This window comes from Myotis yumanensis, unplaced genomic scaffold (assembly GCF_028538775.1).
Source record: "Myotis yumanensis isolate MYYU_CA2020_CCGP unplaced genomic scaffold, mMyoYum1.0.hap1 SCAF_1, whole genome shotgun sequence".
In the NCBI taxonomy this organism is placed as follows: domain Eukaryota; kingdom Metazoa; phylum Chordata; class Mammalia; order Chiroptera; family Vespertilionidae; genus Myotis; species Myotis yumanensis.
In genome coordinates, this window is record NW_027223752.1 from 33,833,813 (window position 1) to 33,846,785 (window position 12,973).

General features: G+C 40.3%; 1 protein-coding gene across 3 annotated transcripts in view; it reads left to right on the forward strand.

Moving 5' to 3' along the window:
* DCAF5 (DDB1 and CUL4 associated factor 5) overlaps positions 1 to 12,973 on the forward strand; it is a 102,248-nt gene that overhangs the window by 46,829 nt on the left and 42,446 nt on the right. For all 3 annotated transcript variants that reach the window (XM_070417712.1, XM_070417700.1, XM_070417708.1), the window contains exon 6: positions 5,946 to 6,159. In XM_070417712.1, the coding sequence (XP_070273813.1) occupies positions 5,946 to 6,159 (214 nt within the window). The remainder of the gene's footprint in view (positions 1 to 5,945; positions 6,160 to 12,973) is intronic.

Here is a 12,973-nt window from a genome sequence, read left to right on the forward strand (position 1 = left end):
GGATATGCCATTTGGTTATCTAAGATCTCTTTCTCAGCAATTTAGTCAAGGCCTCTGCTGACCTCAGACAAACTTAAATTTCTGGATGTTCAAAAAGGGAAAGAAATTTTACCATGTCATGAAACTTACATATTTCAAGCCAGCGAGGCTTGGCAGTGAATCTTGTTCTGAGGAAAAGAAGTTTGTTCAGTCACAGATCACAATGTGTGTTTTTCAGGGTGGTTGTCCAACAGTTCTGCTTTCCTAGGGAGTGTCTCAGCCTTGGAAATGAGGATTATCTTAGAAAAAAATCACATGAAAGAATTGGTTAAGGGATTATTGGGACCCTGAACACACTTGAATGGAACTGGTATGGACTGAGACTCCCTGAACTCGTTCTTTTTATCTAAGTCTAATGCCTCTAGGATTTCTCTTTCTATGTGTTGTGTTATAGAGAAGTACAAAGTGACCCATATTCCTTATAGGTCATCTTGTCCTAAAGCAGAAGCTGGAGGAGATTTTTCTCTGATTGTACCATACCAGCTCTGATGTCTGTGATGTGGCTTGTCTCCAAGTATTTCACAGGTCTTATGAAACTTTCAGATAGAAGTGAGGAGGAAATTCATGCCAGTGGGCTTTGGAAAATCTTATTGGCACCATCAGATGAGTTGCTTAGTCATGGACTTAGGGGAATCTAGGTTTGTGGAGCCTGATCTGGGAACCTTTATGATTGCTTTATCTTGTGCTGCTGGACAGGATACTCCCCTATTTCACCTGAAAACAACCTCGACTTGTTTCTCTTCTGTTTCAAGGCCATAGCCTTGGCCAAGTACTCCTTTTAATGTCCTTTAACATTAAAGAACATTAATATTAAAGAATGTTCCACTCGCCGAAACCGGTTTGGCTCAGTGGATAGAGCGTCGGCCTGCGGACTGAAGGGTCCCAGGTTCGATTCCGGTCAAGGGCATGTACCTGGGTTGCGGGCACATCCCCAGTGGGAGATGTGCAGGAGGCAGCTGGTCGATGTTCCTCTCTCATCGATGTTTCTAACTCTCTATCTCTCTCCCTTCCTCTCTGTAAAAAATCAATAAAATATATTAAAAAAAAAAAAAAAGAATGTTCCACTCAAGCAATAAAGAAGTCCAGTTGAGTATTTGAGCGGGGTGTGCAAAGACTAGGAAACCACGCTAGTGAAGAATATCTTCCTGATGTTCGGGTTCTCTTGCTTTTCATCCTGGGTCTTTCGTATGCTGACCTTGGATCACCTCCGACCCCATTCTTATTGCATTTTATGACAGACCTTTGGTTGAAGATAGATTGGGAATAGGTTTATTGCTTTTATTTTGTATAGGTATATTTTGGTTTAAACCCATTTTAACTTGTTGCTAGTCCTTTCAAAATACTGCTCACCTTATTTGGGTGTGTAATGGTGGCCATTTCTCTGGAGGAGTGGAGTTAGTGGCATCTCTATTATTAAGATCAGAATCCAGAAAGCAAGTCGGGATTGCTTTATATACAAGTATCCTCAGTTCTTCAAGAGGAAATGAGAAACTTCTTCCCCTTCAGAGAATGTGTTGAGGACAGGAAAACACCATTTCAGGCATTGTTGGTGAAGTGGAACTCTAATCTTAAAAGGAATTGGAGATCTTTCTGTTAATAGACATGGGGCTGTAAAAAGTGCTATATAGTGTTGTTGGCTTTTCATTAAAAGTGCCATATAGTTTGGTTGGCTTTTCACCTTCTTTCTCTCCACCTGGCTCCCCCCCCCCCCCGTCCAGCCCCCTTCCTGATCCCCACTCCCCAAAATTCCAAATGGAACCATGTTTCTCAAAGTGTGATTTGAAGGTTGCATTCATCACAATTAATTTGGATTGCTTGTTAAAATCAGATTCCTGAGCTCACTTCCCAGATTGAATTAGAATAGTGTTTTTCAACCAGTGTGCCATAAGAATTTTTAAAACATGCAATACCTGACTCTTATTCAGGGGTACTAACCTCTTTTCCCTTAGCTTGTCAAAACTAGCACAATAATAGCCGTCCGATGTGAATGCCCTGTCTTGAACCATAAATATATAGGTCATATAATAGAGTTGCATCTTATTGGTTAATTCTTGGTACCAGAAACCATTATATACAAGTATAGGCACCTGATTTTTTAAAATTCACTTTGGAGCAAAAAGGGTAGATCATTACTATTGTTAATTTTTTTTGTAAATCAATCAAAATTATACCTTTTTAAAAATATATATATTTTATTGATTTTTTACAGAGAGGAAGGGAGAGGGATAGAGAGTTAGAAACATCAATGAGAGAGAAACATCGATCAGCTGCCTCCTGCACACCTCCCACTGGGGATGTGCCCGCAACAAAGGTACATGCCCTTGACCGGAATCAAACCTGGGACCTTTCAGTCCGCAGGCTGACGCTCTATCCACTGAGCCAAACCTGTTAGGGCAAAAATTATACCTTTTTTTGGTCAGATCAGCAAAAAATATATTTTTTGGTGTGCCACAGAATTTTAGTAATTAGCTTATGTGTGCCAAGAGATGAACAAGGTTGAAAAACACTGAATTAGACTATCTGGGGATGGATCCTGAAAATCTACATTTTAAAAAATTAATTAACTAATTAATTTTAAAAATCTTTATTGAAAATATTATATATGTCCCCTTCTCCCCACCCTACCCCCCAACACTGACCTCTTTTAGCCCGCCCCCCACCCCCATCCCAGTCCTTCACCACCCTATTGTCTGTATCTATGGGTTATGCATATTAGTATCCAAGTTCTTTGGTTGATCTCTTCCCACTCACCCATTCTCCCCCACCTTCCTTTTGAGGTTCGACAGTCTGTTCCATGCTTCTATGTCTCTGGATCTATTTTGTTCATCAGTTTATTTTGTTCATTAGATTTCACATGTGAGTGAGATCATGTGATACTTATCTTTCTCTGACTGGCTTATTTTCTTAGTATAATACTCTCCAGGTCCATTTATGCTGTTGCAAATGGTAAGAGTTCTTTCTTTTTTACAGCTGCAGAGTATTCCATTGTGTAAATGTACCACAGCTTTTTTTTCCCACTCATCTGCTGATGGGGACATGGGCTGTTTCCAAATCTTAGCTAGAATCTACATTATTAAAACGTCCAGTTGATTTCTCATGCACATTACACTTAGAATTGAAAACAATAGGATCTTTGACATTATATTGTGACTATGAGGGCAAACTGCTTCTAAGTCTTTTCTTTCTGATGAACTAGATCATGTTTACCATTCTCAAGGAGGAGCCAGCTGCAGAACCCCTACTAGAAATTCCCATTAACGTAGCTCCCTTTCTGGTGTCATTTCATCCCTTTGGAAGGAATTAAATTTTGCACCCAAATGTAAAGTATTCATTGTTAGTAGCTGCTGCTCTTTTTAAAAAAATATATGTATATATATATTTTTATTTATTTCGGCGAGGAAGGGAAAGGGAGAGAGAGATGGAAACATCAAAGATGAGAGAGAATCACTGATCAGCCGCCACCTTCATGCCCCCCACTGGGGATCGAGCCCGCAACCCGGACATGTGCCCTGACCTGGAATCGAACCCTGACCTCCTGGTTCATAGGGTGATGCTCAGCTGCTGAGCCACACTGGCCAGCCTTTAGTAGATGCTGCTCTTTAGATAGCACCGTAAACACTCTGGGAGCAAGATTCCTATGTACCTACCATATCAGTGTGAGAAGTAGGAGTTCCCTGCTCAGTAGCATAGGCAAGAAAATAGTGACTCTCCCTAAGAGCCCTGCGGAGTGGCCAGATTGCAAATGTTTGTCTGGGAGCCTGGCTGGGATGGGATGGGCCCTGATTCCTGTCCTGGGCAGACTCCTCCAGACCTGACTGGAAGCTGCAGAGGAAGTTCCTGTTAACAGATGGAAAGGGCGTTTGCCAGAGGCCCCAGCTTTCCTGTCAGGGGTGCCTGAGCTGATACAAACCCCTTGCTGCTTGGGCTGGTGGGGCTAGCCAGGTTTCTTTTTGTTGAGTCTTGTTTCCACCCCCAACTCCTCTTCAGTCCTACACATGCTGGTTTATTTGCACACTCCATGCTGATCTTGGGTTGAAAGCCTCATTGTTTTTGAGCTCAGTGTTTAGATAACACCACATGCCTGTAGGAGCTAGGGCACCCTGGAAAGGAAATGCCTGGGCTCTAACAGCCCCGTCATTATTCTCTGTATGTGAGTGACTGTGGCCTGTGTTAGGACCATTATAAGAACATTTTCTGCAGAGGTTATTAGTTGGGGCCTGCAGGGATATCAGACTTCTTCTTGATGTTTGGAGTTCTAGGGACTGTTCTAAGTCTCCTCTTTTTCCTGCCGTTCCAATCATAAGAATTAGAGTCTGTTTGCCTGAGACTTGTTTCTACACATAGCTGGAGTACCAGAGTATTCTTGCCTCTGGTGAGAAGTCTGTTTTGGGGACATAGGACTGACTGGCTAGTTGTGGTGTAGACTGTGTTTTTATGACCAGGTGAGGTTGACAGCTGCCTTTGCACTGATTTCAGGGGCTCTTTTCCCCATGGGATATCTCTTTCTTGTTCCCTTCATTTCCCCCACCAACTCTCTTACCAAAAAGAAAGGAAAAGAAAATGTGTTCTCTTCTTTCAATATTAAATTTCTTCTGGTAGTATTTTTTTAGACTCTTCATAGGAAATATCTTTAAGCTCCAATTAATTGCTTTTTAAATGACTGACAAATAGTGTCTCCAGTTTTTAGTATGAAGTCCCAAAAGCAGAATCCAATTACAGATGTAGTAAAGGGAAACACGTCATCTTGCTCTTCTAGTTGTAACTGCTTGCTCTGCATTTAATTAAAATTTTTTCTTTAATGTTTACTCTTGAGTCATGCCATATGGAATATAAAAGTTTTCTGTGAACAGATTAAAAATTGAAAAATAAAGACAAGTAGTAAAGTAACTGTTATTGAAAAATATTCAGAATTAACTATAGCCCTGGCCAGTTGCTTAGTGGTTACAGCATTGGCCCACAGACTAAAGGGTCTTGGGTTTGATGCCCAGTCAAGGGCACATACCTCAGTTGCATGTTCAATCCCTAGCCTGGTTGGCAGGAGGCAACCAGTTGATGTGTCTCTCTCACGTAGATGTTTCTCTCTCTCTCTCTCTCTCTCTTCTCATCCTCCCTCCCTTCCAAAAAATCAATGGGAAAAATATCCTCAAGTGAGGATTTAAAAAAAATTTTTTTTAAGAATTAACTATAAAGTGCCCGGCTGGTGTGGGTCAGTGGTTGAGCATCGAGCTATGAACCACGAGGTCATGGTTCGATTCCCATTCAGGGCACATGTTGGGGTTGTGGGTTCAATCCCCAGTGGGGGTGTGCAGGAGGCAGCCAATCAGTGATTTTCTCTCATCATTGATGTTTCTATCCCTCTCTCCTTCTCCCTTCCTCTCTGAAGTCAATAAAAAATTTTTAAAAATAATAAAATAGAATTAACTAAAATATCTGTTATTCTTTCTAATGGTTCTTGCATCTCTAATACATATGGTAAATATATTCCTTAAATACCATCTATGATTAGCCAATTAGCATGGACACGACTCATCTCCCAGCATCTTGATGGAGTATGTGTTTGATTCTATAGTTAGCTCAGGTAAATGAAATGGCAAATCATTTTTAATTTGTCTCTTTTTTCAAGATGCTTGCGTTATCCTTGTAAGTAAATTTAGTAGTAATTCACCTTTTGGAGATTGAAAAGGGGAACTGGTAGATTAAATAACTTGCTTTAATGTAATCAAGGAGCTCTCCTATTCTTGTTATTGCCTTCAAGCTTACTGCAGAGAAATACCTTTCTGCCGAAATTCAGATGTACAGGCTTGACAGGAACCTGGGCACATTTTGGGAAGAAATAAGTGCAGTGTGTTTTGCAGGCTCTTGTCCAGCCTGTCTTACGCTTTGTCCCTGTGCTTTGTGCCTTCTAGTTCTCTCCTACGCTATGGTGGCAACCTGTCCCTTCAAAGTGCCATGAGTGTGCGATTCAACAGCAACGGGACTCAGCTCCTGGCCCTGAGGCGTCGCCTGCCCCCTGTGCTTTATGACATCCACTCCCGCCTGCCTGTGTTCCAGTTTGACAATCAGGGTTACTTCAACTCTTGTACCATGAAAAGCTGCTGTTTTGCAGGAGATCGTGACCAGGTAAGTGCCTTCTGCATCCCACACCCTTATTTTTTTATTTAATCCTTACCAGAGGATATTTTTCCACTGTTTTTTTAGAGAGAGTGGAAGGGAGAGAGACAGAGAAAAGCATCTATGTGAGACACATCGATCGGCTGTCTCCCGCACGCATCCCAGCAGTATCGAGCCTGCAACTGGGCACATGCCCCCCAACCGGAATTGAACCCAGAACCCTTTAATCTGAGCCAAACTGGCTCGGGCCCCACACTCTTGCTTTCCTTTCAATTGCTGTTCCTGTACTGGTCTTTATTTCTCTTTAGCATAATGTCAGATAGAAACAATTGAGGGAAACAGTAATTGTGTGGGGATGTTCTGGCTTACTAGTGAGTTTCTTTATCAGGGCTGCCATTGAGTAATGTGAGGCACACACCATAAACCAAGGCTGGCTACAATATGGTTCTGAGCAATCTAGCTCTGCCAAGTTTGTGAACAGATTTTAAGATTCTAAGAGTGTATCATTTCAAAAGAAAGGAGGAAGTCCATGGAAAATTAGCTTGCCAAAAGAAGAGATTTTTTGTGAGTATCAATAAGCTACAATGATGAATGAAACACTCTAAGTACCATCCAAGAGACATATATCCTGAAAGGCCCCTTGGGATGGCATCTTTTTTCTTGGATGAAATGGGCTGAGCAACTTTGTTTGAGAGGAAGCCAGATGCTGACTCTTTTTCTTTTTATTGCCAGCATCACAACTGAAAAAGAGAACCCAAGCTGTGAGTCTCCAGCCTTTTCACAGTCAGTATCAAGATATTGATACTGACTTAGAGCTGGCAGTTCAAAAACATGCTTGCATTCTTTACTGTCTGTCTTGGCCATAGAAGTTCTGAAGTAGGTGTCAGTGAATGGACCTACTGCACTGGTCTGAGTAATCAAGCTGAAAAAAGACAAATATAAAGAAAGATTGATCAGATAAACAAATGGACTTTTTTTCTTCTCAAACAACAAATCTTATTGCTACTTCACATTTAGATTGGAAAAGAGAAACCTCATTCTCCTGCTAATGTTTAGTGTTCTCTTTGGGTCAAATTTTGACATGTAATTTGCATGCCGTACTCCATCTCTTTAAAGTTAATTTGTGGGCCTAGGGCATAAAAGAAACAGTTCTTTGAAAACCTTTGAAGTTCCTGCTTTTTGAAGGAAGGTAGCTAGGGCTTTTCTTCTTAGATTGAGGTTGCTAGAGAATCCCAATGTCATAGTTTAAAGGTTAGTATATGTAGGTAGTAGGAGCATAATATATGCTTGTTGAATTGGGTTGAATGTGAAAGAAATTGAGAATACCTCTTAAGTTGCCCAGGCTAGGGATTTCCTCTTTTGTAAATAGGGAATATATATCCAAATTCAGAATTTATTTTCAAGTTGGAGTCCTGGGGCCTATTAGCTGTGATCCACACTTGAAACCACTAGGTGGCCTCAGTTGTACAAGCATTGTTTCCTTGGAGAGGCCACATGCTAATGACTTTGTTTTTATTGGCAGTTTGTTTCTTGGGTGGGAAGAAACTAACTGCCAATAAACAGTCTAGAAATGAACAGTCTCAGAATAGAACAGACCATTGTAATTGTCTGCTTGCAGAATGATTGATCTAGTTTCATTTAGCTGTGGAAGCAATAACCAAGCACCTCCTTCTCTATTCCTGTCTTCCTTCTTTCCTTTCTTTCTTGCTTTTATTGATTATCTATCTTCTGTCAATCTCTTATGTATGTGTGAGATCCTGTTTCATTTAACAACAAAGAGTAGGCACTAAATGTGATGGTTTATAGGCTTTTTGCTAGAAACACAGAGGCTGAGGGAAAGGTGAAAGAAAATGGATATTGTGTTTTCTTTCAATTTCTATATTAGTAGTGAAGCATGGAGTCCCTGAAAGACTCGGAATAAATGCTTCTAATCAATATGTAGAACACCATGGTTTCTTAACCTGGGCATTATCAACATTTTGGTCAGTTAATTCTTTGTTATGCAGAGTTATCCTGTGCATCATATGAAAGTAGCATCCTGTCCTCTTCAAACGAAAAATGTTTCCCGACATTGCCAAATGTCTGTTGGGAAAGGTAAAAGGCGGGGGCAGATTGCCCCTGTTTGATAACCTGTGGCCTAGATTATAATTACCCAGTTTCCCCAGATACACTGGGACAGGTATTGTCACATGCAAAGCCATATAAGGTATTTTGTGATGGTCCTGGTTATGTACATTGACAAGATATAGTTGTTTTGCCTTTCAGATTATATACGATGATAAAAACATTGAACGACTTTTGATTTTCCCTATTCAAATTTGACTGACTTGTTATTTGTGACTTTTGTCCTATGGAAAGATTTTATGGGTACTATATAGTCTCTCTGACAAACTAGATAGCTTTTTGATTAGGGTAAGTGGTTTTCTATGGGTAAAGGAGGATGAGAAGTCATTGAATCTAACTTTGGATCAGTTTTAAAGTCTTTAAAGTCTGTTCATAGTCCCTATATAGATTATCAAAAGTATATAACCTGCCCTAGCCGGTTTGGCTCAGTGGCTAGAGCGTCGGCTGCAGACTAAAGGGTCCCAAGTTCAATTCTGATCAAGAACCCGTACTTCAGTTGCAGGCTCAACACCCAGCCAGGGTCTGGGTATGTGTGGGAGACAACTAATTGATGTATCTCTCACTCATCCATGTTTCTATCTCTCTGTCTCTCCCTCTCCCTTCCACTCTCTCTAAAAATCAATGGAAAAACATCCTCAGGTGAGGATTAATAAAGTATATAACCTAGGGAATAGGAAATACAGTGGGGCCTTGACTTATGAGTGTCCCGACTAACGAGTTTTTTGAGATACCAGCTGTCTCTCGGCTGATTTTTTGCATTGAGTTGATAGAGTAATTTGAGTTAACGAGCTCCTTAATGAGCTCGGTCTCGGAACGAATTAAACTCGTAAGTCAAGGCCCCACTGTATAGAGATTTATGTTTACCTATGTTGTCCACTCCTTGGGGACTAAGAAATGTAGCTATTCATCATTATCTTGTCTCCATTGCCTGTCACACAGCAAGGGCACAATAAATATATTTGTTGAGGTGAATCTTGAGTACAATGTGTGCAGAGTTTTAGCTTTCTGGGCCTGTGGCTTTGCTAACTGTAAATCAGGATTGATTAGTACCGTTTTCCTGCTCAACTTCTTAGGGCTTTAGGAAGATGAATTAAATAATGGATTTTTAGTGAAACTAATCTACTGAGTTTATACTTTTTAAGTGTGGCACAGAAGGCCCAACTTCCTGTCTTATTCCTGGAACAAGTCTCTCAAAAGTGATTTATAGGCTCTGGCTTTGCACACTCAGGGCTGAAGCAGCAGCTGCCACAGTTATAGTGTGATCTGTAGGACTGACATGTACAGTCCTTGACTAGTCTAGACAGGATCTTTTTTGCTGCTTTCACATTCCAAAGACTACCCTTTGCATATAGTGGTCTTTACATTTGATCTGTTCTTGTATACTTTAAGAATGTGCACAGCCTGAGGCTCTGTGCTCTGGAACTCTTCATGTAGTCATAGGCTGGGTAACTATCCCAGAGAGAAATCTGAAAATTTCCATAATAGGAATGAACATGGTCAAGAAAGGCACTAAGTGACCTATCTGTCTGAAACAGTCTTCTGGCTTTCAGTCACAGTGAGACTAGTCAGTTCACACAAATAGACCCAGATATATTGCCAGAGAACATGTACTTCATTTTAGATTGTCCTAGGTTCACGAAATATTTGTTAGCATTAAAATGAAAGGAACATTTCAGCAAATTGGACTCAGGGAATAAAGTATAAAATAAGCTGAGCCAACTCTGTGTCTCCCCCATGCTCATTACACCATTGTATATGAATTCTAATTATAGAACTGTTAGAGATCATTTTGTATAAATCTTCCTTTTCCAGATGAGAAAACTGCGGCTCAGAGAGTTTGTACGGCTTACACAAGTTAAGACATAAGTTTGTAGCCGAGGCAGGACTGGAACCCAGACTTTTGAGCTCTCAATAGATACCCCTTTGCACTATACCAGTGATGGCGAACCTTTTGAGCTCGGTGTGTCAGCATTTTGAAAAACCCTAACTTAACTCTGGTGCCATGTCACATATAGAAATTTTTTGATATTTGCAACCATAGTAAAACAAAGACTTATATTTTTGATATTTATTTTATATATTTAAATGCCATTTAACAAAGAAAAATTAACCAAAAAAATGAGTTCGTGTGTCACCTCTGACACGCGTATCATAGGTTTGCCATCACTGCACTATACAGTCCCACTTAATGCCAGCAATATCAAGACAAGTGGCAAAAATGAGTGAATTGGTCTAGAAGTCCAATAGGGAGCGGTGGGGACTGTGGCCAACAGGAGAGCCCATCCCATCTAAATCTAAAAGACTCCCATTTGAATCTTTGACTCAAGCTTTAGCCCATTGTTGCCATGAGGGCCTCTGGGTGTTTTATTATTTTTTTTCAAGGGATGCCAGAAATAAAGATTTATATGTGAAATCTCCTGATTTTTAAGAATTGCAACAAATTCATACTTTATTGTATGGATAAAACAAATCTGTGCACCATACCTATTTTGCTCAAGAGCCACCACTTTGAAACTTCCGTGCTTGAGCAGAATGTTTTACTCTCATGTTTAGTTTCATGGTTTGTCATTAATTCATAGGTTTGTGGAGACATGTTCCTTTTTTCTGTCTCTTACTAAACCTTTCCTAACTACATGCCTCCCCCTACCCCAACTTTTAAAATAAGAAAGCAGATATTTACTGAGCATCTGCTCTGTTCCAGATGCTGTGGTAGACATATTCACATAACTGCCAGACAGTAACCTCTTTGAGATTTTCATTTAAAGCCCTATATACAGGGTTGGGCAAAAGTATGTTTATAGTTGTATGTGAAACACAGTTTATTCTTGTATTATTTATTAATTATTGTATTATTTTCCATATGAACAGCTGTAAACCTACTTTTGCCCTACTGTATAATGTCTTTCCACTTTTGCCTAAAAATACATGGTTTATTTCTAGTATAACCTTTCAATTATTCAAGTTTAATAACTTCTATCATCAGATCAGGTGACATAAGTGACATGAGATTGGCTGGGCATCCACAGAAATAATTAGTACACACTCCCGCCCCTCCAAAGCCTGAATTTATCTTTTATCTTTCTTAGCCAGCCCACCTTCTAGTCTTGCAGCATAGTGAGGAATCTTGCAGTAAAACAGCATTCCTTTCTCTCCAGCCTGCCTGAATCCAAAGGTTCTCCTTGCTTTGTGTCATACTTGGATTTTTTTTGTGTTTGTCTTTCGTTTTCTCCCTGAAGCCTGACTTTATTCTGTCTCCCAAGCTTCACACTCTCTCCTGTATTACTCAGAGAGCCAATCTCTTAGCAGGGTTAAAAAAAAAGAAGGCCAGCACTAGCCGGTTTGGCTCAGTGGAAGAGCGTCGGCCTGTGGACTGAAGGGTCCCGGATTCAATTCCAGTCAAGGGCACATGCCCGGGTTGCAGGGGCATGTAGGAAGCAGCCGATAAATGATTTTCTCTCATCATTGATGTTTCTATATATCTCTCCCTCTCCCTTCTCTCTGAAATCAATAAAAATATATTAAAAAGGCCAGTTTTCCACCTGCTAGCTCTTCTGGCACACACTCGTAGGACAGCACTCGGCTTTTATTCCTTTTCTTTCACAATTTCTTAAATGGCTCTTGTCCTACATTGTAAGAATCCAGCAGAGCAGCTCAGGCTTCTGGGAAGTAAGTCTTTCAGGCTAACAGGTATATGTTGCCTGGAAATGGACAGTGTGGTGATTTTAAAATCTTTTCTTGCTTTAGTTTCAGCTAATGCCTGGCTTTGGTTTCATCTAATGTCTGTCCTTACATCTTGTTGAAAGAGGAATGGAAAAGTATAATACAATTTTCTTGTAAGGGTTGAGCACAGAAGGGCTGAGCACTTGAATTGCTTTTACACAGGTCTTTCTTTTGAACTTGATGTCAAGGCCTCTGAAATCTTGATAATTAAATCATTTTACCTCATTCCCTGGAGAAAAGAGCTGACTTGTACCCTGTGAAAAAATGGCCTTGAATACATGGCCTGGCCTCAGACATTACATCACCACTCAACCTTTCTGTGTTGACATTATATGGGTATAGGAGAGGTGCAGGAATTCACCAGTTAGTACGCTCCAGGCCAGTGAAGCACCTTATAAAGTTACAACTTTACTTTTTGTATAATTCCATGCAGTCCTGATTACTCTCACTTGGGGGCCTGGCAACCCACAGGTTCTTCCTCTGAAATAAAGGCACACTTTTTATAGGGGGGGATTCAACTCTTGGGTTCCGTCCTATGACTTGCTTTATGACTTTAGGCTAATTTCTTCTCTTTGCCTTTCTTTTATATTATATGTTTTTAGCCCTTTAGCTTCTAAAGCAGTTTCTTTTATATAATCTTCCCAGTGACCTTTGGGTTTGGTTGGATAGGTTTTATCTTCATATGAAACTGAGGCCTAGAGTAGTTTGAAATGGCAGATCTAATCGATAGTAGAAACAGGACTAGACTCAGTCTCTTGCCTGTGACTGTATCCTCTTCTCTATAGGCATGCTACCACCTGTGTTGTACAGATTAAATGGTGATAGCCTCTTCCGTGGCTGATGAAGAAAAGCTGAATACAGAATGTTGTGGCAGAGGAATACCTTGTATGTGTTATTTAGGTGAATATTTAAGGATATTTTATAGAGGTAAAATAGCATGAAAATAACCTCTTTATTAAGTCAACCATTTATAACTTTT